At 38.7% G+C, this 27,596-nt stretch overlaps 2 protein-coding genes across 3 annotated transcripts; one reads left to right on the top strand and one right to left on the bottom strand.

Moving 5' to 3' along the window:
* Positions 1–113: 113 nt before the first annotated feature.
* LOC102800172 (LIM and SH3 domain protein 1-like) lies at positions 114–13,654 on the top strand. Of its 2 annotated transcripts, XM_087844824.1 has the most exons (8): positions 114–279; positions 1,233–1,327; positions 2,811–2,895; positions 7,040–7,147; positions 8,513–8,620; positions 12,008–12,077; positions 12,154–12,245; positions 13,168–13,654. In XM_087844824.1, the coding sequence occupies exons 1-8, from the start codon at positions 211–213 to the stop codon at positions 13,339–13,341; spliced, it is 801 nt and encodes a 266-aa protein (XP_087700950.1). In that variant the 5' UTR covers positions 114–210; the 3' UTR covers positions 13,342–13,654. The 2 variants fall into 2 exon arrangements, with proteins under 2 accessions (XP_087700950.1, XP_087700951.1); XM_087844825.1 differs by lacking the exon at positions 7,040–7,147.
* A 206-nt stretch (positions 13,655–13,860) lies between these two features.
* On the bottom strand, positions 13,861–25,502 carry LOC102778720 (kelch domain-containing protein 1-like). Its single transcript, XM_006793147.3, has 13 exons — positions 25,262–25,502; positions 24,415–24,485; positions 24,032–24,149; positions 20,644–20,756; positions 20,336–20,426; positions 20,147–20,245; positions 19,164–19,238; positions 17,277–17,335; positions 16,801–16,913; positions 16,461–16,533; positions 16,198–16,282; positions 14,900–14,979; positions 13,861–14,216 (listed from the first exon to the last, which is right to left on the bottom strand). The coding sequence occupies exons 1-13, from the start codon at positions 25,361–25,363 to the stop codon at positions 14,096–14,098; spliced, it is 1,200 nt and encodes a 399-aa protein (XP_006793210.1). The 5' UTR covers positions 25,364–25,502; the 3' UTR covers positions 13,861–14,095.
* Between the last annotated feature and the right edge of the window lie 2,094 nt (positions 25,503–27,596).

Here is a 27,596-nt window from a genome sequence, read left to right as displayed (position 1 = left end):
CACCAGAAGTTAATTGCGATGTGTCCGACGACCCGTAAAGGCAACATGAGGTCTCCGCGCTGCACAGTTGACTCCTCCTCGCCTTGTGGTCATATTAACTGAAATGCCTGCGAGAAAGCGGGAGGACGGTTCGAGTACCAGCTGCCCGTTACAGGTCCTTTACTCCTGAACTTTTGGACTAGTAAACTTGTTTTTGTTTTTTCTGCAATCATGAATCCGCCCTGTGGGAGATGCAATAAACCAGTTTACCCAACAGAAAAAATAAACTGCCTTGATAAGGTAAGGTGAAACAAGTTTAAGCCCATCCACTGACCTTAATGTAATTTACTCTAATGTATGCAAAGATTTATCAGGTGAGTTTCAAGACTAACTTATACTGTCAATTTTATTATAGATATTTTTAAATTTAAATTAGTTTTGTCCACTTGCAAAAGTTCTTTTTTATTCTACAGTTTTAAAAATATTTTTATGCAGTCATATCTCATGTGATGCTTTAACTGGGTGCATATTTTGTACAGTCACAACCAAGCCAAAAAAAAACATGCAAAATGGAAGTCCAGATAATACACATAAAAATCAACTAGAAATCTCCAAATGTTAAAAAATTTATATCTTACATAATCAGTAATAATCTATGTATATGTGGTTTCTCAAATAGATGTAGCCTACTCTGATCATTTTAGTGGAATCAGATGAATATTATTTATAATCAAGATAATCTAATCAATTTAAGGACTTAATCAAAGCAAAGTGACATGAGTTACAGAGATGTTATCAATTCCTGATTTCTTTTTGGAAAAATGGCTTCCTGCAGAACTTTTATTTAATAATGCAAAAAATATATTTATGGGAAAGTTTATATGCATAGTGCATAGGTTTAAAAATGCACCTAGTTTAACAGCATTATTTCTCACAGTCATTTTCCATTGGAACCATTTCTTATTGGAAATCTTTTAGTGAAGCGATGGGAGAAGTAGAAACAGATTAGTAGGACAGCTGTGGCCTTATGTAGAGGAGTCAAGGGATTTCCCCGCTCAGAGAGAGAAAGAGAGAGAAAAAAGTTTTATTTTTTCAAATGAAAAACCATTTAATTCAATCAGCCAGTAAGAGTGAACAAGATTTCCACAGTGTTCTGTCAAAAAAGGTTAATACAGATCTAAATTTGCGTCGATGGAAATGCATTTTCTTCTAAGTCTAATACTTCAGACTTTATTTCTTCTTTTTTTTCCTAGTATTGGCACAAAGGTTGTTTCAGCTGTGAGGTCTGCAAGATGGCCTTGAGCATGACGAACTACAAAGGCTTTGAGAAGAAACCTTACTGCACTATGTGAGTGTTCACAGCATGCACCACCATGATGACTAAAACAAACACTTAAATTAGCTGGATAGCATCTGACTCTTTGTTAAGAGCTTGCAGTACATTTGAAAGAAACAAAACTGTATCTAAAATATAAAAGATGTGGTTACCTTTCCTCTGAAGCCTCAGCATTAGCATTTCAGACGTAGACGTGGTGGTTTTTTTGTTTGTTTGCTTGCTTATTTTTGAGCAAGCCTTATTTGGATGAAAGAGTCAAGTGCTAAGTTATGAGGAAACGCTAGCAAGCTTGTTCAGAAAGCTGCATCCTTACACTGTAGAGGTGAATCACACAGACACTGTGTGTGCTAACTAGTGTCAAGTAACTGACTAATAAATTATAGAATTTCATTCACTGAATTTGAAGCACAGATTTCTTGGACAGGCTGTGCTTTGCAGCATGCCATATTATAAGTCAGATATTATGAGTTTGCATTAACACACGAGGTCCAGAAGTACAGTTCAGTAATGCCGATTACTGGAGGTGAGGCCTACAATATCGGCTATGGGCTAGGGGTTGGCACACCTGTCAGTCAAAGGGCTCAGCTACTTTAGGCCTCAACAAAATCCAAATGAGTGATTTCTTGGGGAAAAAATCCACTGTAGAGTAATCATAAAAGGCAAATATTGTAAGTTTATTGCTGAATTTGGACATTTTAACATGGGAGTCACTTTTGGAGCCAGCCTAAAATGGCCTTTAGAGGCACTACAGTTTTTGACGTTTCACTTTTTCAGCTCCTTTAGGTTACTACTTGTTATTAAGTAACATTAGTGTCAATCAAAATCAGTTCATTACACAACTATAGCCACAAAATTATAATACGTAGCATTACAGGAATTATTTACTACGGCCTTTTTTTCTATTATCTGTGAACAGGTTTGGTTGTTTCATCATTAACAAATCTACCACATGAGCAGAAGTTAAATTCTGAAGCAGTTGAGCAGGAGAAGCTGCAGACAGCATGTGGAAGTGATGGAAAAGAGAAGTGTGAGCAGACAGATTGAATCATGTGATTCCAGTCATTCCTAAAGATTGACGCGAGATTAGAAATTTGCTGTCCGACTGTTATTAAACAGCAACCCGGGTTCATCTATTGTGCTCTTTACATAATATTATAAGGCACAAATTATTTGCAGAATGAACAAATTAATCAGTTTATTCAATTCAGTCTGACAACAGTTTGGTTCTCCTGAAAATCAAATATAGCAAAAAACAAAGCAGCCAAGCATAAAGAAGACATTCAGCAAAACCTGAACTAAAATGTATGGAAAAACTCTATCAGCCAATCATATTGTTGGGCTGGATTTCATAGAAGATTGCTGTTATGCTGTAGGACTTTGGTTAACACCAATCAATCTAATCATGGTCTTGCTGTTTAACTGGATAGATGGGTGGATGAATGCATGATGTGACTCTTCATTTATCTAATTTATTCCCTTCTGGTTTTTTTTTCAGGCATTACCCCAAAACCTCCTTCACCATAGTGACCGACACCCCCGAGAATCTGCGTCTCAAACAACAGAGCATGCTTAATAGTCAGGTGAGACTTTAGCAGTTCAGGCCTATCTCTGCTATCATTTACATCTTGGTCTCTTGGTCAGAGAAAGGAGATACTGTTTGCAAGCTCACTGCAGCATCGCTTGGTGTTACATATCTGTCAGTCCTGATTGCCTCTTTTCCGTCATCACAGTGTTGAAGCTGGTGCGAGAAATAACAGTTCTGCTTTGGTGTCTTTGATAACCAGATACGCCAGGGAACTGAATGTTACATTGTGAAAGCTGGACATTTTAACAGAAGTTGCTTTGGCTCATGTTTTATTAAAATTAGCCCTGAATTTTCCACCATGGCCCTCACACTGCCACTCAGAGCAGTGATTCCAACTTTGGTGGCAGCAATTGTTTGGAGCTGTGCTGATGTCAGCTTTTTTGGCACCAGCATCAGTCTTTTTAAAGGTGGAAATAAGTGGAGCTTTTTCTAGGTTAAGCACTGGCAACAGCAACCCATTGGTGGAAAAGTTCTATATATATATATCTCCTTCACTCAGCTCGGTATCAGAGCAGGAGATCAGGACGCAGATCTTGGCTCTGCTCTCATGACAATTGGATTCCTTTGATTAAATCAAAGGTACCCTTTGATGAGTTACTTAAACAAGGACATGGTAGCGTCATTTTGAGACTCTACTTTTAGAACATGAGCCAATCTGACATTCGTGAAGTTCAAATGCGTTTCGTCAGGAACTCTTGTAAATGATCAGAGGTTTGATTTTTAAAAATACTCTCAGATCCAGTCTCCTTTTAGCCTCTGATGTGGTTACCGGCCTCCTTTTCCCTGCCATCCCTGTTCTTAAGCTCTAATCTAATCACACTGTTCATGCCAACATGTTCTAACCTGATCAAAGAGATAAGTCCTGTAAGTCACGCAAAATTTAAGAGATTCCTTCACGGATTAAACTTTAAGGATCATCTTGCCACTCAGCATTTTGAGGTGAAGCTTCTCTTCCCTTTTAAAAGGATGAAAAAACTTAGGCAATCCACTCACGACTGCATTTCTGCAAGACCCGTGCAGACCTGTATTTGTTAGACAGAATATCGAAATTTGCAGAGAATAGTTAAATTCAGTTAACTGAACACTGCATAACCTTTTACCAGTTCACGTTTCCTGTTTATCAGGAAAGGATTTCTATAGCAAAGTATTCATGCACACTTGCACATTTGTTTTTGAAATTTTCAAGTGCTTTAAAAGAAACTGCATAAGCTGGTGAATGGTATTTTTTCAGTTCTTAAGAAAAGTGAGGGGTACTTGTCAAAGTCTGACTTGCATAGGCCCATATGCTCCAAAATCAGTGTCCTCCTTGGTCATACTAAAGTGTTTACTGCAGATGCACTAAGGTGCTATTCACAGAATCATTAACATGAGCTTAGTTGTTATTACAATAAATTAACAGCAATGTGGGTGTTTCACTTCTTAATTACCAAACTGTACGACTGGATTTTACATATAAATATGTAAAAGGAATATAGCTGAGGGGGCACAGTTAGCTTTTTGGATGGTCCTCGACCCCTACCCCCATTTATAATGCCAGCAGTTAAGCTAAACCAATTGCGTAGGTATGAACGCTAATCTGCATTGCCAAGAAAAATCATCCAAGTGAAAAATGTGAATTTTGTGACTTATTCAACACATAAACTGTTTCTGAAAAGAGAGGACACAGTTTTAAATGTAACTTTTAGAATTCAATAAACAATGCAAAGGTCTTATAACAGCTGAAAAAATCTTAAAGGTTGCAGTAAGACAGCAGAAGCCATTACACGTGTATTAAGGTGCATAAAACCATTTGATATTTTTGTAGCTTCATTGATGTCATCTATAAATGCATCAAACAGTATTGACTTTCAGTGCTGCTATTCTGTTTCCTTTGTTACCACGTTGCTATTTTCAAGTGTTTCTGTGTCAACATGTGGTAATAAATCAAAACCATTCATGGTAAATATTAGCATATTTGTTTGATGAGAGGCACTGTGACCTAGATCTGCCCAGTTCACTGAGGTTTGTGAGCATTCATTTATGCACAGCTCTTTTAAGGTCCCCATCACAACAATTCACCTGGGCTGAAGTGTAACCTTGACTGGGTCGTTCCCTTCTTTTGTAGATTTGCTGCTGTGCTTGCAATCATTGTCCTATTGCATGACCAAATGTTGACTAAGCTTTAGCTGTCAGCCACATGGCCTCACTTTTGACTCTAGAATACTCTGGTATACAGAGTTCATGGTCGACTCAGTGACTGCCCAGGTCCTGTGGTCGCAAAACCTCATGATGTGTAAGGTATATGTGGTGCTTGTTTGGTTTGCTGTTCTTTATGGCTCCATTTCCACTTTGTTCTCCTCTGTCAAAAGCACATTGTTACTAAAGTCTTGCAGTTCGTTCAGATGCAGCTTTGCAAACCTAAACCATACTGCCAAGTATGTGATAAAAGGGAATGTACCTGTTGGGAGGGGAGATTGATGATGCATTCGCAGCGTGTGGGAGAAAAAACTCTGAATAACGTGCAGACAGCTTAATATTGCCATGGCCGTTTATACTGGATAGAATAGAATAGAATAGAATAGAATTCAACTTTATTGTCATTGCACATGCACATGTACAGGGCAACGAAATGCAGTTTGCATCCATCCAGAAGTGCTTTAGTGATATAGATATATTACAATATATATTAGCAATAATATAGATATGTAAGTATGTTACAGAAATGGGTCTATTATGGTATGTTATAATGTACACGGTATGAAGTATGTTATGAATATTCTATAACTATAAGCATGTACAGGCTGTAGCGAGTACAAGCTATGTACAGGCTATGAACAGGATATAAATATGAAATAAAAAAAACTATACAGAAATCTGAGATATACAGTTATACAGAAATGTGAACTATGCAAGTTATAAACAGTTGTAGGATTAAAAATTATCGTATGTACAGAATGATTATTTACACAGAGCTATACAGTAGTGCAGTTAAGATAAGTGAGATATGTGGATAATTTCTAAAGAGGTATATAAAGTGCTAGTGGTTGTGACTGGTGGTTCAGTCCATGTTATTATTGTGTGTTTGGGGGTATGGATGGTTATGATAAAGCCATTTTAACCATCATAGTGGGAAAAATTTGCGATACATTAAGTTTATTTGATATATCGTCTACTGCCATGTAGAGGCTTTCTCTAACCAACTCTTCCAAACAAGCAAAACAATGTTTCACCTTTTTTTTTTAATTTTGCTGTTATGAATTTTATTATTAACATGTTTGTGTGTAGGGTCTGATATATAACTCTTGTTTTCTTTTTTGTTTCTCTGAGCACAGTCTAATTTGGGGGAATTTGCTGGGAAATCCACCCCCGGGAAGTGCTGAAACTTTTTGACGATCAGTTAATTAAGTGTATTTGATTAGCAGCACTTGGCTGCAACTTACACTCTTAATTCATATGGACACAGTAAGGCTGTACTGAGTTTTTCTGGTTTTCTATTTTTTCAAAGGATTGAGTCCTATAAGAAAAATGTGACCGTCTTTTATTGTTTATTCCACTAGATTCCTTTAAAGCTGTCTCTTTGAACAGTTAGTCTCTAAATAAACAAGCACCTGATGAAACAGGACAAACACGCCAAGAGCGGCTGTATTTTTGGCTAACAATTAAATCTGTCGTTTCATTTCAACACGGCTGTTATAACAGCATGATCAAATTTACACCACCACCCCCGTTCTGAGCTTTACTCATCAAACCAGCCCAGTTCATTGTTTATAACCATAAAAGTCTCTGCAGTCAAGCTCGCTTACCAAGGAGACATATTCCTCATAGCAACATCATGACTCACTTATGTTTGCATGTCTGCGTGAGTTCGCGGGGATCTCAGATTTACTTTCAAATAAACATGCAGGCATGGAATAAGTTTGCAAGTGTTTCCTTGAGGTTTTAAGCTTCAAAAACTCTCACCAAAAGGCCATTTAAAGCCCTGCATGAATCAGTTTTTGTATATTTTTGATTAAAATGCAGTAAAAATGTTTAACATGGTCATTTTAGCAAGTATAACCCTTTAGAATTGAGAATTTAAGCCAAAGCATTGCCCTAAGCTCCTTTGTCTAAGTTAAAAACATTAAAATGAACAATAAAGACTGATGAATGAAAATTTACAGGCGCTCTATAAGGAGGAGTTTGAAAAGAACAAGGGGAAAGGTTTCAGCGCCGTGGCTGACACTCCAGAGATGCAGAGAGTGAAGAAGACACAGGACCAGATCAGTAACGTATGCTCGGTCCACCTTAAAGACCACCAAGAATCAAATTCTCCGATAACATCTCCATTTATCCATTATCTCTCCAATTATAACAAATGATCTTCCTTCTTTTTTTCCCTCCTTCTTTAAAACATTATTGAAGGTTGTGATGCGGCTTTGCTATCTGCATGTCTGCATGGGCTTCCATACCATCTTATTCTTTTTTACATGTAAAAGTCTTTGTTAATCATCCTTCGTTGTCTTTGATTCAGTGCTGCATTCAGGTTGTGCTACATTTGAGATGAAATTAAAAATAATCATAATAATCCCAGGATGTTACAATTGCAGATGTGCCTTGCAAAATAATAAAAGCATAGATGAAAAGTTCTAAAGAGATATCTGCTTAGTTTACAAGCTTCACTAAAATGTAAGCATTTGCAAAATGTCTTAGATTTTCCACTTCAGGCTGCAAAGAAGCCATGAAAAGAACTATTTTCTTTTAGCATGCATGGTAGACGGGCTGCAGGATTGGATTTTTTGTTGCTGTAATAACAGATTGTTGTAACAGTAAAACGATGTTTTAAAACTTGACTTCCGTGTTTTTAGCTGATGTCAAAGATAAAACGATGCATGCATTCGATATGTAACAAAGCTAACTGTTTCCTTCCACTTGTGTCATTTAACTTGTTTAATGTTTAAAGAAATATTGGATCATTGTTGGGAATATGACCATTCAACTTTCTTGGTCAGAGGCAGATAAAAAGATTGACAACACTCTCATGTCCGTATGCTAATAATGAACCACCAGCCAGTTGGCTTAGTTTAACCATTAGGCCTCTTAATATCAATAACATTACCCCCCAAGAGCTGCAGATTCGTTTTTCCACTGTTTTCACAGAGAAAATGTTCACTAGTCAACCTTATACATGCTTCAAGAGGAATTTGGGGGACAGACCCAACAGTTTACGACTGTTAGCGGCTTCATATTAACTGCTTTAAACCGTCCTCATGAAATCTAGTCAATAACAGCTCTAAGTCTGTAAGGCCAAAAGGAAAAATATAGACCGTTGCAGTTAAACCTTAAAGCAATAAGGAAAGTCAGTACACACAGATGTTATTGTACCTGGGCTACAATGCAACCAGGATTGATGCAAAAGAAAGGAAGCAGAGCATTGCTACATATTTTTTTAGTCATAGTAATTTCAAGTGGTATCTCCATCTTCTCAAAAAAAAAAAAAAAAAAAAGGCATGCGGTTGGATTTTAAGAACAGATACAGCTCAGTCCTGATCCACAAAGAGAGTGGAGTCAATTTTTTTAGAATAATTTTTTAACAAGAAAGCATGTATTTCTTTAAACTTCAAGTTATTCTTCTAAAATAACTCTGAAATTTGCAGGCCCTTTACAAGGAGGAGTTTGAGAAGAACAAGGGGAAAGGTTTCAGTGTGGTGGTCGATACTCCAGAGATGCAGAGAGTGAAGAAGACACAGGATCAGATCAGTAACGTAAGTGCAGTCATGTTGTCAGACTCCTTCAATATCTTCTAATAGAACTTTTGTATGTTCAGTTTGCTCTTCACTTGCAAAAATGAGGAAAACTGCTGGATGTTTGGCCTTGACTGTCAAACATCTGGCATGCATCTCACTATGGCAACATGTTTCAGTTCCAGAAGGATGTCATAGACAGATGCAAGCAGCAAGTCTGCAGATGTTAAAAAAGGCATTTTAGTTTTCAAAGAAGAAAATGAGAAAGTCCAGATCAGGATTGTAGATTTGCTGATGGCTTCAGCATACAAAGCAGAGAACATGTTGCTGCAAAGAGCAGCAAAAGATGTCAAGAGTACAACCCTGCAGAGACACACAGGCACATTTCAGGCATTTCTCTCCATCCACTGAGGAACAGCTGCCCTATATGGTCAAAGTCTCTCAGCTGTGGACACAAAGGGAACTGCTATCCACACACACATACACACAAACTTTCTCTTCTTCTCTCATGAGCACACTAGTTGTAGAAAGGAATCATGGGTGATAAGCTGTGTGTCAAAGGAGCAATATATTATTTTTTCCACTGGTATTCGTATCAGTCTTTCTCTCATTTCTCCACCCTCACTTCCCACTTTAAAAACAATCCCTTTCCTCCAGTTTTATTCCCACAAATTCCTGTTTCTGTTTACTCCTCTCGAGGTTTCTCGAGGTCACAGGAGGCTGCTCCTTCTCTTCCTTAAGCAACATCCAGTTTCCTCTAAGTACTAGACCCAGAGTTGTTTTTATTCTTGGGGGACATACTGTATGTTGCACAAGCAACATACCAAACTAACAACAAAATAAGTTCAACACATATAAAGTTCAAGAATCTTTGAGTTGCTTTGTGTCCCTGAATACCCCGTCACCAGCAGCTTCTGTTGGAAAACACTGAAAAAAGCAGTTTTTAAAAATAAGTTGCTTTCAGACAGTTAGACCAAAAAAGGCAAATACAATTTACTGCATATAAAAGCTCAGCCAGTGATGTCACTAGGTCATTAGTGAAATTCTGTTTTAAAGCTTCAACTTGAATATTTTTGGCATAGCTATGTTGGTTTATTTTCTTTTAATCAGTGAGGGGTAGATCTCCATGACATATCACAGTGATCTGTCATTAGTGTGAATGGCAACATAATTGACAGCATAAACACATTGTTTTATTAAATATTATGGCTCATAAGGCCATGACAAAAAAGTTGACACACTGCTTGCCAATATAAACATTATTTATTAAACCAAATTAAACAACTGAAATAGAAACTATTGACATTTGCAAATCAATGGCCTCAGTGACGTAGGGTGTAGATGAGCAGAGATAACGCGTTACTGTAATCTGATTACTTTTTTCAAGTAACGAGTAAAGTAAGGGATTACTATTGCAAAAACGGTAATTAGATTACCGTTACTTTCCCGTAGGAACGCTGCGTTACTGCGTTACTAAAACCGTGATTTTTTTTGCGAGAATGTCTCATGACAGTGACGTAAGCGAGTGCGACGTTCGTGACAACAGCTGTGTGCAGATCAACAATGGATAATATATCGAGTGCGGAGAGAGTATGAGCGTGCAGCGTTTAAAGCTTGGAAGTACTGACCTTACTTTGAGTTTGATTCCATAAAAAGTGACAAAAACATTAGCGTCCGTTGTGCGTAGGAAGAAAACTTCTTTTTACAGCGAAAAAACCCCCTAAACAAGCACCGAGTGCGCTACGACGTAATGGGAAACTCACAGAGAAACTCGCGGATTCTTCCACTGACCGCTGCGGCTCACCTGCACCAGGATAAACCTCCGCCTACGCCACTCCTGCTTTACAGGTGAAAATAGAGCAAAAGGACCACTGAGTCTTTGACTTTATTTATTTTCTGCTGTGTTTTACTTGCATCTATTTGAAAGAGTGAGTGTAAACACAAAAAATATTTTATTTTATGTGCTGGAATGTGCAGAAAATAGGTTTAAATGTTAAACTAATTTCTTCAAGTCAGAGAATGTTGCATATAATTACATTTTTGCTTGATGCATAAAGTTAAAAGATTAAAACTAATAAAACAAGTTTTAAAAAGAGACTTTTTCATTTGATTACATTTTGTATGATGATTATGCAGAAAAAGTAGAATTGGGCTGAAAGATCTATCGCTTTATCACCTATTCAGGTTGTAAATCGTGTTTTTAAAGAGTAACTAAGTAACTAAGTAATTAATTACTTTTGAAAATAAGTAATCAGTAAAGTAACGGGATTACTCTTTGGGGGAAGTAATCAGTAATTAGTTACTGATTACTTTTTTCAAGTAACTTGACCAACACTGTAGATGAGTGAGGACATGTAAGCAAGTGAATGTACATGTGCAATGTATGTGTGTGTGCAAAAACAAGTGCTATTCAGGGTGTGATGGTCACAAGGAGCAGGAGGGAAAAAGAGAGTGCCAGCTCTAGATTTATAGTCTGGGAACAGCTGGCACTGCCAAATCCTCCTCTGCCCACCAGCGACATCAAAACAAATAAGAAAACCTAAAAAAGTTGATTCTGTTCATCTAAAACGTTTCTCCCACTGAAAACGCTACATCCAGATGAACAGAATCAACGTTTTTTGAGATTTCCTTAACTAGATGATTGAACGCGCATCAAGACAAATGTGAAAAGGTTGAAAACAAGAGTCAGGGGTCGTCACACGTCTTTACTAACCACAAAGATAAACTGAAGTGTACGACTGCATTTGCAACTTCCTTTTGCAACCAGTGGAGAGAAACATAATTATTGATAAGACGCACCAAAAGGAGCTTCTAGGACATGCTGTTAGTACAGGTAACTGCGCAGCAAGTTTGATAATGCCATTAAAAAAGCTTCAAAATGCACAAACACGGCAAAGCGGTCCAGTTCAGAGGACCCTAACTATAACCCTAACCCTGTTATTGGAAGTGAAGCCTTGAAGACAGACCTGCACATCAAAGTGATTCCCTGTAATATCCAAATGAATGAATTAAAAAATAATTTCCTGTTTATTTAATGAAGGAAAAAACTGTTCTCTGTATTGGGTTATAAACATGGTATTTAATGATATAAAGGTCAGCATTTTTAACATGGGAGCCTGTGGGGGCTTTTTGAGCCACTCTCAAGTGAAACTAATGTGACAGTTGTTGACCTTCAAAAATGAGCAAGTGGGCCGCAACTACTGAAAATAGACAAATAAAAGCAGACACTAAATAGATGTGGGTCTTTCTATCTCTGCGTCTGTGGCTGCAATATCCACTCGTCATCTCTCAGCACCTCCTAAAATGGTCAGCTGCTTCTCACAGTGGGAGGGTTTGCTGAGGCTGAACCGTCAAACGTGAAAGCTTAGCACCCCCGTGTGGATTTAACACGTGTGCATGTGTGTGCAGATAAAGTACCATGAAGAATTTGAGAAGAGCAAGATTCGAAGTGACGCGCCTCCTCCGGAAAATAGGCAAGGTGAGACAGATCCTTACACAGGGACTTTATAACAAATTTCCCTTTAAATGTGTGTATGAACTGTGTGTGTGTTTAGACTACGAGGACCAGCCATCCAACCCTGTCAGTGACTTCGGTCAGTCTGCTGGACAAATGCGTACTGCTGCTGTAGCGCCACACAGTGGAGGGGTAAGAACAATACATAAGCAAACGTATGCCCAAAAGTATGTGGACACATACATTACACCTGTGTGAAATCAGAAAGGATTTTATTGCCAAATGTTGAGCAGGTTTACAACATTAGGAAATTGCTGCGGTACTTAGTGCAAACATACTGTCATATAACGCTTATATAGACATAAAAAAATAAAAATAAGAATTAAAAGTGCTAAGTAGATAGATAGCATGCTCTCTTTTAAGATGGGCCTCATTCTGTGGGTGCATCAATCATCTGGAGAGATTCCTCCAGAGGTTGAATCTGCAGGGATTCACTATGAATGTTGATTGATAAGGCCTGGCTTCCAGTTCAACCAAATCTATTTTATACCAGACTAGAAAACCAGGTTTTTATGGACGCGACTGTGTAGACTGGGTAATATGTTTACCAAAAAACCCACAAGAAGAAACACAAGCTGTTGCACAAAATTATATTTTCTATACACGTCATTTCAAGTGTGCTCCCACATTTTAATAGTAAAGAAAGGTGTCTACACACTTTGGCTCATACAGCATACCCTGTATTTGTGTGAAATGTTTTTCAAGCTTTTTTTATTTTCTCTTGTCTCCTGCAGCAATAACGCAGATCCCGGGTACTATCAATTCATAAAACACAGCTGTAGTTTTTAATCTTTCACCATAGGTGTGAATGCTCACAGTTTTAGACTTTAGATTTAATTAACTAGAAACACAGCAAGCTCTAGTGAATTAATAGTAAAACTTCTTGCCATGTGCACATTTGCTTCTGTTTATTTTTCCTGTAGGGAAATTCAATTCAAATGTATCCTGGTAGACTGTGTGCTCTTTATGTTCTTATCTGCTATATCAGTGTGTCTGCATGTCTGACTGGTTCTGTTCATTCATCTCTTCTCTGTGTGTGTTTCCACTCATTCAGAAGCGCTACCAGGCCATGTACAGCTACATGGCAGCTGAAGCGGATGAGCTTTCTCTGCAGGAAGGTGATCTGATCTTAGATGTGGAGCCGATAGACGAGGGATGGGTGTTCGGCTTTAACCAGCGCACTGGGCAGCGGGGCATGCTTCCTGCTAACTATGTACGACCTGTGTGAAACAAACAGTTCTGCCCAGCAGATATTAAGAGATCCACCTCCTGCGCTATGGATCTGCTGCTCGCACCTGCAATCAGGCTTTAAAATCACCTTTTTGCAAATGAAATATTGCATTTAAAAAGCATCCCTGCCTGGTTCTGCTTTGCATTTTTTCCATAAATGTAATTTTCAAATCGTATGATGGGGCGCCGCTTATGGTTTCTTTGACTTCCATGAAGAATAAATATTGATAATAAAGCTTTTATGTTTGTAATAAGGTCAAAGGAGAAAGGAGGAAAGGAAACAAATTCACAATAAAACCCATTCATCTTCAGATTTACTAATTATTTATATTTTTGGAGGGTAACATTTACTAGCACAGAACCCACTCTTAGAGTAGAATGTTATCCAGTGTATTTTTAAAGCTACAATTACTTATATTTTTACAATTGCTTATGCTTTTATTTTGCAACATTTTCCACTCTTAAAGTGATAAAAAAAAAAAAAAAGCTGCACTAATATGTTACATCAATACCTTTTATTACTATTTCACAGACAATTTTTAAACGTTAAACAGACAGCACAGCATGAAACTACAAAACGGAATAATTTTACCCAAAATTAAAAAGGCTTTATTTACAAATTAAGTTAAAAAGTATCTTTAGCACCATTTTTCAAAGTATAAATACATATTCCCAACTTATAAATGAAGACATTTCAGTGAAGACTTGCTCAGAATCTTGGTGTCTAGTCTAAACATAGTCCTCTCTAAGTTTTAAGAGCTAGCAGAAAAAAAGCTCATTCTCTTCTCAAGTGTCCTCTGTAGCTTCGATGGCAGCCGGCTGAGCTGCAACCTGAGCAGCTCTGAGTTTCGTCCAATGACATCCTCACATAACCTGAAGAAGAGCAGAACACAGGAAAATACCTCAGCGTGCAGTTTTATTTATTCAAGGGAACCATTACGTTTTCTGTCACCTACACTCTCACCACCACTTTATGAGGTAGACCTTGCTAGTACCAGCTTGGGGCCCTCTTTTGCCTTGAAAACTGCCTTAATTATTTATGATACAGACAAAGTGCTGAAAGCATCTCTATTCCTGCTGCTCACGGGATCTTTTGTATTTTTCAGAGAATTCTCTCTAAAAACTACAGATGGTTGTGCAGGAAAATCCTAGAAGATCAGCAGTTTCTAAAATACTCAGCTCAGTTTGAAGTTTAGCAGGTTGTCTTGGTCACGAGCTGAGTTTCTGCCATGTAACCAGACGACTAGATATTTGTGTTAATAAGCCGTTAAACATGTGTACCTAATAAAGTGACCTGTGTTCGTATAATACCAAGATAAAGCTTATTAATCTAACGCCTTGCTGCATGTGAGGCAGCACAACTACAAGGAGTTGCATAGCTGTGTTTACAGACTTTATTAAAACTGATTAATTCTGTGTAAATGGAGATTGTGAATGGAGGTTTCAGTGATGACAAGAAATACATGTGTTAAGTATGAAATCATTAACACAACAGAAAGTATGAAACCCACGCTGCATCTTTGTTAAACGAATCCTAAAATTTTAGTTAGTCATACCTGGAGAGGGAGTAAGGTTGAGTCTGAAAGATGAGTACGTCTCTGCAGTGATGTGGTGATGGAAGCCTCAAAATAACCATCTGATGACAGGATTCAAAATAATCCCATGAGGATGGATGATACATGAAAGAATCATTATACTTTTTTTCCCTACTTGAACGTTTTTGGGCACGAAAATTGAATCAGAGTTTATGGTTGCCACACTCACTGAACACTCTGTATGTCCTACTGTACGGTCATATCAACGTTTGCACGGACTTCTTGCAGATAATAAATCATAAAGGCTTTCTTCAAATCCCTGACATTTTCTAAAGTACTGCTACATTGAACATTACGAATGAAATGTCAAAATGCTTTTTTTCCCGTCTTTAAAGCTCATGATTTCTCTCCCACCAACGGTCCTAGGTTCATTTTTTCTGTGCAACATCAGCACCAGTGATCCCAGTCATCTTATTTGAGTTAGTTTTCTGTTTGTGAACGAAGCATAATGCTAAACGTTCTACATCTGAGTCTGAGATGTGGCTTTTAGAGTTGTTGTTTGGGGTTTTTTTTGCAGTTTCTTTGAGCATTGCATGATCTGAACTTGAGGGAAACACATTGGGAGACATCGTCAGCTTCCCTCTCGTAAATAAACTGTCTGACTGTAGAATGATGGACTTCAAATAAAATGGAAATGACCCAACAACCCTTCCCAGATCAATTAGCAGCAATAATGGCTTCTCTGAGATCATTGCTGGTGTCTCTCCTCCTTTACACTGTGCTAACACATAGCTGGAGGCTCCAGACCAGCAAACTGCCAAAATCTATGTTTTTAATAGAGCTCTCCACACTTGCTGATGATCTGATAAACAGATTTGGCTTAGTATTTGTTAAATAAATAATGGCAATTTGTAAAGTGCCATGTTGTTGTGGTTCATCTGAGGCTCATTTACCTCATTTTAAGACCCGTTAAGGAACAAATTACTGTTTCTGTTGCCTTGATATGTAAAACCTTAGAACTGAAAGAGGTTATTTTTCACATGACTCTGCAACACATTGCAGGTGCATTTAATACTTTGAGCCCTTAAACTACTTATGCTTCATTTATGTAACACTCCTGGTTAAAGACGACGCTGTAATTGGTTGACTCAACAAATTACCTTAAGAGTAATGGGGTTTAAAAGTATTTAAGGAAAGTTGCTGTTTAATGCAGCAGCCCTTTGATAATGTCTGCAACGGGAAAGGATTATACCACAATGGATTTATTCAGTAAAACCTTACAGTGTAACAAAACAATATGACCGATGTTAATCACATACCGAATCCATGACGATGCGGAGGTTCCTGCTTCCCCCAAACACCACAACGTCACTATCCCTCCCCGGGCACGCCGTATGGAAAACTCTGACAAGTAAATAAAGGTTTACTGCAGAAAGGCTTAAATGTTGTGCATTTTGAAGAGTTCTGGGGAATAAATAACAAGATTTTATGGATAAAATAGACATTTCTGTGAGAACAAATTATGATAAAACTATGAAGCTGAAACACTTAATTTTAACATTTACAAAATGATTTTAATTACCTGGGCTTGTCTTTGTGGGGGTGTATCATCTTGGTCCACTCTCTTGTTTGTGTGTTAAACTGCCAGGCGTCATCTAAAAGAAAGAGGCTCATGATAAAATAACGAAGCTTCACTTTCACAAACCATTCACTTCCTTGAACCAAAAGAATGATTATCATTATATGCAATCAGAATGGTTATCTGTTTTATAAATGGCATCAGGCAAAACAGGGGTTTTTTTTTGGAAATTGGACCACAAAGAATCACTTCATTTTCTGCCTCTTTATAATTACTTTCATTCTTGTAGTATTTTGTCTCATCCCATAACAGATCGGTGCTTATTCTGGGTTCTTAGACTTACTTAAAGTATCTCCATTTGTGCCAAAACCTCCGTACACGAACAGCGTGTGATCTGACGTGGGCGTCATGGTATGCCAAGAGCGACCAAGAGGTGCAAAAGCTGTGGAGATGTCACTGTTCAAAAAAGATAAATATAAAATAAAAATAAAAATAAAAATACAGAGCAGTAGTCAGTAAGCCACTAAGGACAAATCTTGTTAGGTCAGGGGTGGGCAATTCCAGGCCTCGAGGGCCGGTGTCCTGCAGGTTTTAGATCTCACCCTGGGTCAACACACCTGAATCACATGATTAGTTCGTTACCAGGCCTCTGGAGAACTTCAAGACATGTTGAGGAGTTAATTTAGCCATTTAAATCAGCTGTGTTGGTTCAAGGACACATCTAAAACCTGCAGGACACCGGCCCTCGAGGCCTGGAGTTGCCCACCGCTGTGTTAGGTCATTGCTTTTGTATGTGTGCAAGAGTGAAAGAAAATTTACAGTTTGGTCCAGGTCCAGGTGTCCAGGTCTAAGCAGAACATGTCCAACTCTGCTCCTTCCTGCAAATGTAAACTCAGATTTTAGGCAGTTCTTGCCTGAGGCACTACACTTGGCTGTAAATGACTGCAGCACTCAGCATTAAAAGAAAAATATGAAGTACAACAACTTTATAAATTTGTGCACATCTGAACCGGTTATTTTGTAGCTGCTATTTTTAGACTGTATGTAAAAGAGAGACCGACATAGTCACCCCGTGATGGCCATTTAAGGAAAGTTCAAAGCACTTCCATATTTGCTACACTTTCCAGACCTGGAAGCTATGTCCATCCTTTATGTACAGTCTGGAAGTCCTGTTTGACTACTTTCTGGCTCTTCCACCAGTCTGTCAAAACAACAACACCTTTTTATTTTGAGGAGGAGGAGGACAAAGTTACAGGAAGTTACAGTCTGCCAAGTAGGGCAGGTGGTGAGTTAGTAATATGCTCTTGTTTTCACAAAACTCTAAAACGCCTCAGCCTCCTAGTAGACACACCTATGGTATCAATTTCAAAATCACCCTGTTCTCAAGTTATTGCATTCACAAACTTAGGTGTCCACGCCGCCCGATCAGTGGGGTGACAACAACACCCCATCACCCTTTTGCAGTTGAGGGGTAAAAAGCAGCTAATTTCCGGTTCAGCTCCACACAATCTTGTGAATGCTGCAGTGTCGATCCTCAATATTAAAGTCGAATTAAAAGAAAGATTATGCAACAAAATCGGAAGCTTCACACAAAGATAAGGCATATTAAATGTATGCCTTTAAGGCCACCAGTTATGCTGGTCTCAATGCATACTTGGCTCTCTCATCTTTCTTACAGGACTAGTTACATGCAAAGTTATTTTTTCTTCTTCTTTGTCTACACCATTCTGGGCAAGAAAGGTGTTATCAGCCTTTTAGAGCGCCTTGAGGTTTATGTTCATTGTGTGATCCCATGGGTGCTCACGTTACACTTTCAATCACACCTGTGGTGAGTGAAAATATATTTGCCTCTTTGTGTCTCCAAATAGAGAAGCTGCAAGCTGATATGAGTTGGTGCATTTTTTCAGTGTGAGCTCAGAAATATAGGCCTTTTATTACGACCTTTAGCATCTGAACCTGGACTTTGTCATATTTTTTACTGTATGACAGTCGAGTCAGTCTGAGGTCAGAACAGAATTTCTGTGGAGCAAACTAATAATATTGGCATGCTGGGAGAGGACTGGAGGTGTGGAAGGAGATAAACCTAAAAGAGGCAGCTGGGAAATTTAACGTGATTCTTAAATCCTGGAACTTTTTGGCATTTAAAATCATATTTTTGGAGAAATAAAGTTTTAAGAGAGTGACTGTTAATCTGCCATACACTACATGGCCCACAGAATATATATTATTGTTGAGCATCTCAATATAAAGCTATGTCCATTAATCTGGTGTATTTCTGCTCCACTTTTCTGAGATTTTCCCACCAGACTGTAGCTGCATTTGTAAGGTGGAACACTGTTTTTAGGTGATAAGCATTGACTTCCACCTCATCCCAGAGAGGGTGGATGGGATTGAGGTCAAGACTCTGTGCAGGTCAGTCAAATTCTTTCACACCAAAAAAGAAAACCATTTTTATAAAGGATCTGGCTTTGTGCATGAGAGTGGCTTCACGTCACAACAGGAAAGGGATGTTGAAACAGGAAAGGGCCTTCCCCAAACTATTACCACAAAGTTGGAGGCGGAGTATTGTCTAAAATAGCATTAAAGTTTCCCTTTGAGGACGACAAAAATGCAGATAAATCGATACAAAATAGGTTGCGTGCAAGAGTGTCTGCATATTTTTGGCTGTTTATGGTGTCATTAAGCAGCTCAGAAAAGTGAACTCACCACACCACCATTGATGTAACCTTTGTTCCCCAGCAAGGCACTGGCATGGCAGCCTCTGGGGGACGGAGCAGAACCCTGAACAAAAGAAAACACACCATTTTATTATAAAAAATCAGCAAAACACAAATTATAGTTTTGTGACATCATCCTTCTCCATTTTTTTTTAATTTTTTTTTATTTATTATAGGCCCACCCAGAGCATCATCCTTGCTGGTCTGATAAGCTTGACAAGAACTGATGAGGCTGGTGATCTTTCCCCACAACCATCAAATGGATTCCCCACAAAATGTTCTTCAGATGATGAAGCTTAGACCAGCAGCTTTTCCTGTAGCACCACCAGCATTTCAATACAGTGACTTTACCAGTGAAACCTATCTCTTCACTTTTCTACATACATGAAAAACCTATTATATACCCACCATGCTGTCATATGGTATTCTACTATATGAGCATTGTAAACACAATGTAGGATGTAGCTAAAACCTTAATTCCTTCTAATGGCCAGCAGGGGGCGACTCCTCTAGTTGCAAAAAGGTGTCTAATTGTGTACAAGTCTGTGGAAAAACAGCCCTCAGCTCCCTTAATTATGATCTCAGTAAACACTTTATTTGTGAGTGTTTTGTCTCAGTTGCTATTTTAATGTTTTATTAATTATTTCAAGGTATTAATTTAGTAAATTACAGATTTTTTTTAAAAGTGTGGAATTTTTCAGCTGGGATCAACTTCTGCTCCAGTCATTTGGTTAAAGATAATAAAATATACCATTTTAGTGTGTAATGCTTCAAGGTCATAGGTCAAAGGTCAGACATCAGCGTGTTGTTAGAAAAGCAGGCTGATGTCAGCACGTTGTGATAAAACATCATAAAACATCAAAGGTTTAGTATAGCTTCTGGTACAGCTGTGTCTGAATACAGCCTCTGAGAACTGCTAGCATGGTTATAGCCTAATAGTTCAAAAGTAAGACATCTTATTGTTTTACTCACTTGAGTCTCTGGCATGCTCCATGTAGCTGTGAGTGTATCAAACACATTCACCTCACTGTTCCATCCCTTGCACAGAGTTACTTCATTTACAGCTCTTGACTAAAAAGAAAAACATATCGATCATCATTAGTAAAACAACGATTAACCAGTAAATTGGCAACCAAAGTTCTATATCAGAGTAATATCTACCCAGGACATCTCTTCTAAAGTGAAGTTTGATGACGATGTGTTTCGTAACTCCCTCAAGGTCTTGCATCCATATCCACCAAAGTAGATCAATCTGCACAGAGACAAAATATGAGACAATACTGCTCTTTTAACTTTCATTTACAAATGAAATTACTGAAAGCTGGAAGAATTTGTGAAAAAACAATACAAACAAACATCCTTCAATTAAACAAAACAATGAGGTGAAGGTGCAACATAAACCACTGCTATTTGTATTTGTAAAACTGGGGCTGCTATTCATTGACAGCTTGTGTATTGTAGTAACTGACCTGCCTCTGTGTACCCAGCAGGAGTGTTTGTTACGAGGCGAGGGGGTCGTTCCCTTCGTGTCAGTCACTCTCTTCCATGAGCAGCACGGCTCAGAGAGGTCAACGCTGAACATCTACAAACACCGTTCAATTTATTAGACAAAATAAGAAAAATACACTCGCTGGCTACTTTGGTAGGTACACCTGATCAGTTGCTCCGTAATGCAAATATCAAATTAGCCAATCATATGGTCAAATGCATTTAGGCATGTTAGACATGGCCAAGATCAAACTGTGGATCAGAATGAGGAGGAAAGGTGATTTAAGACGTTTAATGTGGCATGGTTATGGTGGCAGATGGGTTGATCCGAGTACTTCACAAATTGCTGATCTACTGATTTTTTCCCGCACAACCATGACTAAGGTTTAGAGAGAATGGTCAGAAAAAAGAGAAAATATCAAGCAAGTGTCAGTTCTCTGGGGGAAAATGCCTTGTTGACACATCAGAGGAGAAACCAAACTGGAACAAATTTGCCATAAACAGCATGAAAGCAAAGATCCATGCTACCTTGTATCCATGGTTCAGGTGGTAATGGTGCAGGGGATATTTTTTCAGCACACGGTCTAGCCATCTAGCCAATTTTTAATTCAAACCTTTTTTTTTTCTTTTTTTTTAAAGGAGCTCCTGGCTGCTTGTGTTTGTATTTTATTGTCAAAAACGAACCACAAATTCTTGACTCTTAATTTTGCATATTATATGGATGGTAAATCCACACTGCTTATGCACCTTTTCATTTTAAAAGCAATTCTTTGTGAACTTCTAGTCTGCCTCTACAGAGAGCTTTCACACGCTTCAAATAGCGATCAGAACAGATGATCGAGCTGGATAATCTCCAGTCTCTACAGAGTCTGGTATGAGCCTGGCAAAACAGCATTTGTGAATTGGACACATACACGCACACACACGGTGCTTGGAATAATACACAAGACAAACTGCATTTGGAGACTGTCTTCATACCCTGAATCAAAACACCACAGTCAAAACATGAAATACATGAATCTCCTTTATGCCTCTCTAAACACTGATGTGCAGACAAGCCCCTGCGACTCTGGGGCAATCTTTATGCACGTCCGATCACATTGTCCAATCTTTCATAGAAAAGGTCAGGCTCTGAGTGAGTTCTTCTTAAACATTATCACAACAATGACGTCACACAGCTGAGCCCGTTTTCAGAAGAGACAAATATTTGATGACCTTTGAAAAAGTCAAACAACTATCACAGCTTTCTTTTTAAAAAAAAAAAAAAGCTCAGAAGACTTACTCAAATAGTACATCTGAAACATAATGAACAATATTACACTTTTAAAAAAAATACATAACTTCTAATGTGTTGCTCCTGGGGAAGGAGGCATGCACACTGCTGCACATACATGTAAAGTGTCAAGTAGTTATGCAAGGAATTTTGTTTTGTCAGTTGTTTTTTTAGAAACCCCTAGAAAGTGAGCCTTATCTGCTTTCTTACTATCGTGCATCTTAGTAATATTGTGCTGAAACTGACTTTTAAAAAAAATGTTTGCTTTTTTGCAAGTTACCAAAAAATGTAAAGTCTAATATCAAAAGTTGCCGGGCGGGTAGCTGGGTGTAGTTAACTATCCTTCAAACAGTTCTGCTGAAGTATGTACTCCCACTGTGAGCAAGTCTAGCAAAGTTCAGAACGATAACTTGATCTTGAACTTGAACAAGAACAACAGTGCCAAGATGCTGATGCCTCTCAGGTCTAACATTTACACCAGTTCAAGTCACTAGCTAACTTTTTGACTTTGTGTATGCTAATATTTGCTCATTATATCAAAGACAAAGTACAGTCAGTGTATAAATGCAATGTTCCAATGTGAATGAGACGTTTTAATTTTGAATTGTAACTTATATATATGAAAAAGAGCTGCCATGGTGACAGTTTGGAGGTAAGGATGGGAGTAGGAGGGAAGGTACACTTTCATGTCCATTCTTCTAAACCAGGATTACATGTTTGTACAACTCATTTACCAAATTTCACAGTAAACTATCTGACAGGAGCAAACTGGTAGGCAAATTGTCACTGATACATTTACACCCAGTCAAATAGAAAGGCTAAAATAATTTTCCAACAGTTTCACATGTTACCATGAAGTTAGTTAAGTGAAATAGTGAACTTATACTGGTCATATATGTGAATGTGAGCGTGAATGATTGCCCTGCTGACTAACAACCCATTTTGGATATACCCCACCTCTTGTTCTATAACAGTTGGGATAGTCTCCACCCCCTTAACGACCCCAAATTGGATAAGCTGAAGAAAATGGATGGATGGAAGTAGCTGGAGCTCTGTTAACAGCATGCTCTGAGAAACTGCAAAAAACCCAAGAGCTCAAACTCTATAGGCCTCTGTTAACATGTTAAATGTAGAAGTTCATGGCAGTCCAGTTGTCAAGTACGGTGGTGGATGGTTAATGATTATAGGGCTTATTTTGCAGCCACAGGAGCATGAACTCCTCTAGATGTGGGGACATCTCTGCGACAACTTAAAACTTCCTTGAAACTGAGCCATACAAGAGGGGATTTACTTAAGTACTAATATCTGCATGGAAAAGTTCTTACCCTGCAGAAAATTGTTCAATTAGTGTCTTTCAATTAGTGAAACATGTACACTGGCCCATTTTTAACTTACCACCGTGCATTTGTTGGTAGAGCTGAATTATTCTGAACCAACAGGGCTATGCAATCTGCTGTCAGACACTCACTACAGCTTGAGTGAAAGCTCAATAAATAAAAAAAAAGACTACAAGAAAAGGAACCAAGCAAGTGAACGCCATGGAGCGCATGATTTGCCAGTCCAAGATAAGAAAATCACCCTAGGGAAGAAAATGAAAATCCAGATTCTCCAGCATCCATAGGATAGTGCCAAGATGTCTAAGTGTCGACATCTGGCAATACCAGAAGTATTTTAATGAAAGATATCATTTAAAATAAGATGAGTTGAGATAAAGAATACTGGAATATGTTTACACTAAAAAGTTTAGTGTTATGTTTTCAAGAGGAAGTAATGGCTGTATTCATGTTAAAGACTATTTAAATTGGCTGAACAAGACAAAAAAAGAAAATCAAGGTCCACACCTCAACCAAGCTGAAACGCTGTCACACAACCTTGTGCATAATTATTTCCTCCGCTGAAGTTTTTCAGACACTATCTTTGGATTTTGATGGATGAACGTGGTAAGTACCAGATGATTTATTTTATTATGTCCTGATACATAAAACCATAAAATTGAAAGAAGGTTTTTGTATGACTGTAGAAGTTTAAGCATTTATCTTTATCAAACGTGACACTCAGGTCTGAGTTGGAACAGAATGTGTGGCCCAGCATCTCACCTGGTTGGAGTACCCAGCTGCTTCATATCCTCCAAAGATGTAGAGTTTAGTGTTAATATTAGCACCGCAGAAGGCCGACAGGTTTGGTGGGATGTCTCCAGTCATCTCTCTCCGCTCCCTGCAAAGACAAAAACGTTAAAAAACGCCTGTAAAAGATAAGAAGGTAAAGCCTTAGAAATCTTAAACACACCTATAAGTAAACTCTAAGAAAGGTTGGCTTTGGTTTTAGTTGACCTGACTCAAATAACCATAAAATAAAAGGCTGTTTTTTGAATCTGTGTTCTTATACAGCCTGCTAAGTCACTTTTATCTAGTTTGTCCTATCCTCTGATACATGACACACCGTTTATCTCAGCTGATAAACAGCCCTCATTTGATCTTACCACATCCCACTGACTAAATCACAGAGCCATATCTCATCACTGGGCAACACGACATCCTGTCCGGCAACTACCTGTGAAGGAACAAAGACAAGATAAAGCTGTGAATGTCCTCTTTTGTTCACTAAAGCTGCACATTGCTGAAAAGCTGTGGTGACTTTAGATGGCTGATGGACATAGCAACAACCTGGATGCAGCAAGATGCAGTTTAAAAAAAATGTTTCTTGTTGAAACATGCTCCTGCAGCTAAGGATTCCTAGAAGGATATTTGAAATCTCCAGTTCATTTGCCAAGTTGGTTTCCGCAGTGTTTTTTTTTTAAAGCCTACATATACAGTCACAAACGCACTGAACCAAAACAACTGTTCACTTTGAATTAAAGTGAACAGTTAAAGTGAACAGTTACACAAAGGTGCTTTGTGTAACTCACTCAGTTCAGTAGCAGCTCAAGCTGTAATACATTTCAACGACACATGCTGGATGCATGTCATTTGTCGTCCTCATCATATAAATACGAACACTGATATACTCCGGTAATTTATTCCTTTAGGATTCAATTTCCTCAAAGTAAACACAGCGAGGACGCAGAGTTACCATAGAAGCAGTCTCCAGTGACTTTTTCTTTAAATTTATTGTCATGACGTGGCTCCGCGTAGAAACACCTGCACCTAATCATCCAGGTAAAGAGAGGAAATTCTAGAAAGTCCATTCTCTTCATCATCAGTGCGAGACTGAATAAGTCATTTGGATGAGTGACGAAACGTTTTCCCCATGACGTTCAGATGAACAGAATCAAATTTTGGGGACCTGCACAGGTAGCGAGGCTATAATTACACCTCGTCTCCTCTTACCTGGTAACCTCCCCACACATACAGCGTATTGTTGTGTATGAAGGCGGTGTGGCTGCTCCTCTCCAGCGGGCTGACCGGCGCGTCTCTCTGAGCAGCATCCATCCCAGCTCTGCGCTCTGACACTCCTGCCTGATGAGCAGCGTCACGTCGCCCAAATAAAAACCGCCGAAAAGTGCTTAACGAAGTTTAAGGTGAATGCTGTGGCGGCTCAGAGGACCTGATCATGTCGCTCTGGCTCAGAGAAAAGTGCCGTCTGGATTGGAGGCTTTGCGGAACGTGTTTTTCAGGCTTGCTGCCTTTGCTTACTCCTCCCATAAGCATGAGCCCTTCATGCAAGTTCGGCACACCAAAGTGCACTGAGGTATTGCGTGTTTAGAATACCTAAGTGATTAAGAATCATTTGTTTAGATGGGCCGCATGATTCTCTGTGATAGAGTGAAATATAATCATGCTAGTATACTTAACAATAAACAGGCAGGTTAGAAGCAGTGAAGTGGATATTTTAACACCCCAAACACAGATGAAATCAGAACATACAAGTGTCAAGTATGGCAGGTAGGTTTGGTATTAAGGAATCTGCTCCGAGTGTTACATCTGTTCCTTTTCTTGTCAACCTGTTATACAGCCAATACTTCTCCCTCCACTACATATTAATGGTCATCCACTTCCTTCTGCAGGAGCTCTTTGTCTCTAAAAGCACATTTCAAGGTTCATGTTAAACTTCGACTCAACTAGAGTAGCTTTGCATTATTCAGTTTAAAATAATCCTTGTTTTTCCTCATACTAGTGTTTGTTACAGCCCCATAGACTGTTTTAGGGCCTCTCGCTTTAAGCCATCCTTCTTCTGATTGGTAAACATAAGGTCTGTGGGACTGCCGTGTGCCACATGTGACCATATAAGGGATATCCAAGCTCAATGAACTAAAACAGAGTCCAGAGTGAGGATCAAACTATCTGTTTAGAGCACTTTGAAGCATCAGCTTTTGTCATTTATAAATATTGATTTCACTATTCGCAATTTTGGTATGTTTTTATCTTAATATAAGGATCCCCTGATGTATCTGTATAAATATGACAGAAAATGATGAAAAGCACAAAATGTCCATCTTAAAAGTTGTTGAAAACAGGAATTTCTCTTCTATCTTTTCTACATGTAAAGACACACCCAAATTCCTACAATGATTTCAGTGTGACAGATGGCGATGAAACTAACTTCCTGACTTCCTTATTGCACAGAGGAACTTGTTAAACACTGTGTTATTGTTTTTAACATGACTGCACAAAAACAAAGTTTCCACAGGACTTGATGGAGTCCCATTGCATAACCAAATTTGAACCAAGTTTTAGCGTTGGACAAATGGCCTCACATTTGACTGGAATACTTTCATATACAGCAGGGGTAGGCAACTCCAGGCCTCGAGTGCCGGTGTCCTGCAGGTTTTAGATCGCACCCTGGGTTAACACACCTGAATCAAATGATTAGTTCATTACCAGGCCTCTGGAGAACTTCAAGAAATGCTGAGGAGTCATTTAGCCCTTTAAATCAGCTGTGATGGATCATGGACACCGGCACTCAAGGCCTGGAGTTGCCTACCCCTGAATTATACAGGGTCATGGGACATCAGCCCAAGGCTGTTAAAAACATGTTCTGCAGAAATATGTGGTCCTCCAGCACACCTGCATTTGCAAAAGGTCCCAAGCCTGTGAAACACATCTTGCTTAGTCCCTGTTGCAAAGGAGAGTCATCACACCAAATACCAAGACTACAAGACCCATAGCGCTCACCACATGTCATTAAGACGCTTGACTGGTCCTCTCGTATATCAGAGCTATTGTGTCAAATCAAACCTTATTACAGCTTGCTTCCTTAGACCACAGTATGTGCATTAGCAAACATTATCTCTATATGGTAGGCACTGCACGGCCTGTTTTTTGTGTGTCCACAATGGAGACAAACATATCAAGAAGACTAGCTCTGTGTTGCAGTCTCAAAACAGAGGTAGTTCAGCAGGTGGTGGAAGAATAATCCTCTCGAAAGTGAAGTCAATTATGATCAACCCTGCACACCCACTCCATGCCCTGGAGGTTATCAACAGTAGCATCTTCAGCCAAAGACTCAGTGCACCACAGTGCAAGCTGCTATAAGACTGAAAATGCACAATAATACTATTCGATCCAGGTTTGCATGTTATTGGCAGTTGTATTTAATTGTTTAATTTATATATTATTGACTTTATTAGGAATTAATATTGTTTTACTGAGGAGATGACTCTGTGACTGAGGTGCCAGGGTGTGTGTACTGCAAAATAAGCATCTGGTCTTCATCAGCCTTCCA

Source organism: Neolamprologus brichardi, chromosome 8 (assembly GCF_056152115.1).
Source record: "Neolamprologus brichardi isolate AB-2024 chromosome 8, ASM5615211v1, whole genome shotgun sequence".
NCBI classification, from domain to species: domain Eukaryota; kingdom Metazoa; phylum Chordata; class Actinopteri; order Cichliformes; family Cichlidae; genus Neolamprologus; species Neolamprologus brichardi.
This window is presented reverse-complemented; position numbering and strand designations above follow the sequence as displayed.